General features: G+C 44.0%; 1 protein-coding gene across 1 annotated transcript; it reads right to left on the reverse strand.

The window, feature by feature from the left end:
• Positions 1-679: 679 nt before the first annotated feature.
• On the reverse strand, positions 680-4,160 carry LOC147618062 (pentatricopeptide repeat-containing protein At2g33680-like). The gene is made up of 2 exons (XM_086775303.1): positions 1,635-4,160; positions 680-1,454 (listed from the first exon to the last, which is right to left on the reverse strand). The coding sequence occupies exon 1, from the start codon at positions 3,653-3,655 to the stop codon at positions 1,841-1,843; it is 1,815 nt and encodes a 604-aa protein (XP_086631429.1). The 5' UTR covers positions 3,656-4,160; the 3' UTR covers positions 680-1,454; positions 1,635-1,840.
• Positions 4,161-5,152: the final 992 nt, after the last annotated feature.

Genomic DNA, 5,152 nt, shown 5'->3' on the forward strand with positions numbered 1-5,152 from the left:
ATATCTGCTCACAGGAGTTACGTGGTTCCACATGGCATCCTTAGCCCGAGGCATGATGAATGAATGAAGAAATTTGGGCAACCTGGCAAGAAATGCCCAAATTTCAAATCTGAAATTTGGTCCAAAATCAGAAAAAATCAGCATTTAGGGTTATTAAAAACCTGAGAAGCAGGGTGCGTAGGGGCCGGAGGAGTAGGCTTGGTGCGTAGGCAAGGTGTGCATGCACCAATGTAGGCAACCTGGCAAAAAATGCCCAAATTTCAAATCTGAAATTTGGTCCAAAATCAGAAAAAATCAGGATTTAGGGTTAGTACAAACCTGTTACCTACGGTGCGTAGGGGCCGGGGGAGAAGGACTGGTGCGTAGGTAGGGGTGCAAGCAAACCTGGAAGACTTCAAAGGCTGGAAACGTCTCTTTCAAGCGTCACTTTCAAAACTGAAATGCCAGGAGATACTGCATCGTACGTTTTCTATCATAAAAAAAAACTGGCCCAGCAAAAAAACGCGTTTCAAACGTTTGAAACGTTTGCACGTTTCAAACGAGTAGCCTAAAGTTTGAAACGCGTTTTTTTGCAACTATGTGCTAGACACTACATGCTATTTGACCTAGTGTGAATGCACTGCATATTTTGCAAAGCAGATCTGGCACATGTACCAGGAAGATAGGCACAAGCAAGACTCGGGGAACATATCAATGTACCATTCAGAATTTCCAGGGTGCAAAAGGGAATGCAACTTGCTAGACTTACCACACAAGACGTGGACACCCAAATGGGCACCCACAAGGTTGCTCTTTGCTGGAAATCATGGGCGTCGGTACTCACAGATGCACCTAGTACACAGTTGAAGGGCTGACTTGCAGCAGCAACCTAGTCTCATGGCTAGTTTCAAAATAGAATCCTGCAGTTGGAATCCATGCAAGAGATGGCCACAGGTAGAGTTTTGAATGCGCACTCTAGATTAACATAAACCAAAATATCAGAAAGACAGTATCCATTGATAAGCGTGACCGGGTTTGATTCTCCCAAGGCGTATCGAATGCCATCGCATCCAAGTGCTCAGTTAACTGTGCCAACAAGCCTTTATACAACCAAGAAATGATGTCAAGAGCAAATATCTCCCAACAAGGGCACCCTTTCTCACTATGCCCTTTTTAGGCCTCCCTTCAATCTCCTTAGTATAGTTTGGCCTGAAGTGACCCGCAACATCTAGCTCCCTTGCAATGAACCCTCTGAAAGATGCTCACAGCCATCCATTTAACCGAAGACAATAACCCAGCCTTTGCAGTTCAATCAACAGAGAACTTTGCTCCATCCTTAACTGAGCCTATGGGTAGTGTTGCCTTCCCATGCTGCACTTGGTTCACCGTTTACTGCTGTTGCCTTCAATGCTTGCTACATTCGCTTTTCCCCTCCATGCTCATGCAGCCCCTGCTGCATCTTCATGGCACACTTGCTGCAATAACATGGTACAAAATTAATAATGTCTTAACATGTGTTCAATTAATTGAGTGACCACAGAAACATGGTACAAAATTAATAATGTCTTAACATGTGTTCAATTAATTGAGTGACCACAGAAACATGAACAATCTAGTTATGATTTAAGAAACATTAAAACAAGGGGTTAAGTCACCTGGCACTGTCCTTGAATGAGCTCGGCCTGACTGCTTCACCTTTCTAGGTGTTGCGATGCTGGTCTCTGAGAACTTCTCTCCTGCACCTTCTGTAGATGCAGATAGCCCACACATTTCCAAAGCCAAGTTTTCAGAAATCCAAAGGCCAGTTTATCCTTTAGAGGATGTGATGCTAACGAGCCCATTGAATTTACATGCACTCAGCTCACACAAGACTGTCTGGCGACACCGGCACCTCACTGTTGGCCTCCGCATCCCTGCCCTTCATTCGGAGCATAAGCTTTTCTGCATCATCATTCCTGCCTGCTGCAGAGTAAATGTTTGACAATGTCACGTATGGTGCGGACTCTTTCGAATTCATGTTGAACATGTGATTTGCAGCACGTTCCCCTCGCATGACATCAATCTGGTCTCTGCAAGATCCAAGCAAAGCTGTCCATGTCACAGCAGTAGGCACATACGGCATCTTGTAGATCAACTCTTCTGCTTCGTCCAGCCGCCCAGCCCTTCCAAGTAAATCAATTACACATTCATAATCCTTTGCAGTTGGACTTAGGCCATAGTCTTGCACCATGACATTCAGCCAATGAGAAGCTTCATTAACCAGACCTGCATGTCTACATGCGGAAAGAATACTCACAAAGGTGACTGTGTCGGGTCTAACTCCTTCCCGCTGCATTTGATCAAAGAGTTGAAGCGCCTTCCAGCCATTTCCATGTTGGGAAAATGCAGCAATAATGGTCGTCCATGTGACTTCATTTCGCTCTTCCATTTTGTCAAAAATGTAGTACGCATTTTCCAAGCTGCCACATTTGCCATACATATTCACCAGGGCAGTTTTCACAATAACATCAACCACAAGGCCAGAACTCATTAGAAGTGTATGTATCCTTTTCCCTTCCTTTAGGGTTGCATGGCCAGCGCATGAGTCAAGAATACTAGCAAAGGTCACATGATTGGGCATTGCACCCTCTTGTTGCATATTGCTGAAAACTTGGCAAGCTTCTTTACCCTTCCCCTGATGGGCATATGCTGCAAGCATAACATTCCACGAAACCACACTCGGCTGAAGTATGGTATCGAACATGTTCCTTGCATTGTCCATGTCGCCGCACTTGCCATACATGTTGATGAGTGAAGTTAAGGGGATAACATGTAATTCTACACCCATGTGTAGAATGACAGCATGCACTTTCTTGCCTTCTACTATGTCCACTTGGACAGCACATGCATCGAGAACACTCACAAAGGTCACGGTGTCTGGCATCGCACCTTCTTGTTTCATCTGTTCAAAAAGTCTCTGTGCCTCTTTGCCATGCCCTTGACATGAAGAAAGGGCAATCATGGAACTCCACAAGACTACATCCCGCTCTGATATCATGTCAAAAATCCGTTGGGCATCCGCAAGGTGATTAGAGTTTCCATACATATTGACAAGTGAAGTCGCTAGGACTACATCCACATCAGACCCATTCCTTACGATGTAGTCATGCATCCTCTTTCCTTCGTTGAGTTCTAACTGGCTTGTACATGCATCAAGTATGGTAAGGAATGTGATCCTATTAGGATGCACCCCATCTACTTGCATACAGTCGAAAAGCCGACAAGCCTGGTGGATATCTCCATGCCTAATGGATGTTGTAATGATGGCATTCCATGTCACCACATTCCTGCTGGGTATCATATCAAAAGTCCTCAATGCATCTTTGAGACTCCCACACTTCCCATACATGGTGACAAGGGCAGTCCCAACGACAACATCCGGGTCCCATTCAGTGCACCTTATTAGAGCATGCATGCACCTGCCTTGTGCTAAAGCGGAGAGTTTTGCACATGCCGAGAGAAGGCTAACTAGGGTTATCTTGTCGGGGAGGATTCCTTGGCATTGCATCTGCTTGAACAGGTCAAGTGCCTCTTGCCCTTGTCCACGTTGCACTGATGCTCCAATCATAAGGTTCCACGTCAGCGCGTCCCGATCGAGCACCTTTCTGTAGCAGTTGCGAACAGCCAAAGTCCCCATGTTCCACACCAGAATGCCTGTTTAAATTTTTGTTTACCAATGGCTGTTCCTAGTGGGCACCCAAAAAGTTTACACTGGTCTTAATAAGAGTTGTCCCATTGGATTTTGGTGTGGCAATTGGCTCTTCATGATCGGCGATCGTGAGAATATTCATATGGGCCGTACAATAAGGAAGCATTCCTGTAGAGAATGCCATGATCTTCCACATGCCTATCACAATCAGGTCGTCTGCCCAAAATTCATAGGGTTGCAGGTCAATGTCTTGCACAAAATCCGAGGGGGTTAGCAACTGTTCATTTGCACATCAAGATCCAGCCTACTTCACTCCATCCTGGAACTATGTGCGTGCTTCCCTCCCCCCGACCCCTGGTGTCAGAGAATAACCTTGGGTCGGAACCAAGGAGCTTCCATACTTTATCTCATGATAAAAAGGTTGTGTGAACAGGTTAACATACATGTGATATGAAATCAAAGAGAATGAAAGGACCCCCCATGTTCACACAACCTTTTTATCTCATGATAAAAAGGTTGTGTGAACAGGTTAACATACATGTGATATGAAATCAAAGAGAATGAAAGGACCCCCCCATGCACATAGTGGAATTTTGTAGGGGCTTCTCATCAATAAGATGGGTCTGAAGGCATACTTCTGCTCTTAGTCAAACAACACTCATGTAACATGAGACTTGGAGCCACTAAGCAAGCAACTAAAGTGGTTGATCATGACAACAAGCACTGTATAGAGGCGATCTATGACAATTGTGTAAAGTCTCCTTACCTTACGAACGAAGAGTGGAACTTTAGAGGCGATCTATGACAATTGTGTAAAGTCTCCTTCCCTTAAGAACGAAGAGTGGAACTTGATTTTGTTAGGAAATCAACCAAGGTGGGGCGACAACTCTTTCTTCCATCATAAGGAGAAATTCTCGAATGGGATAAAGTCAAGTGCGTTAATAACCATTTAGTGGAGACTGTTGCTTTAGGGTGGAATGTTACCAAGAATAGCCATCACAAACCCCAAACTTGGTAGCTTTTAAGAAGTTAATCAAAAATAATTTTATTTTACCACAATACAAGGGTAGGGCTAGATAAAAGTGGGACTTCTTACACCAATTGGAGAAAGAGTTTATGATGTCCACCACCTATGATGTTGATAGATTTTGGCATACCCAATTGCAAGCCATAGAGAAGGTCTATGAGAAGGAACAAAAGAGGAAATTTATAGCAGGACTTAGACCCACTATCAGAGCTACAATAAATATATTTCATCCACATTCCCTTAGCTTTGCCATGTCTTTAGCCATGAATTGTGAGAGGAAATATTCCCAAAAGAGGCAAAGAATTTTGAACTTCACGTGAAAATTGTGATTCTTTTTAAATAAATTTGACAAACCCAAGGGAAACAATAATGACAATAATGGCCAAACAAGCCTAACAAAGGGGACTCTAAGCCTCGTTTGGTGTTACAAGTGTAATAAAAAGGGCCATATTGCAAAC

Source organism: Cibotium barometz, chromosome 35, assembly GCF_041138505.1.
Source record: "Cibotium barometz isolate CiBa-2024 chromosome 35, ASM4113850v1, whole genome shotgun sequence".
In the NCBI taxonomy this organism is placed as follows: domain Eukaryota; kingdom Viridiplantae; phylum Streptophyta; class Polypodiopsida; order Cyatheales; family Cibotiaceae; genus Cibotium; species Cibotium barometz.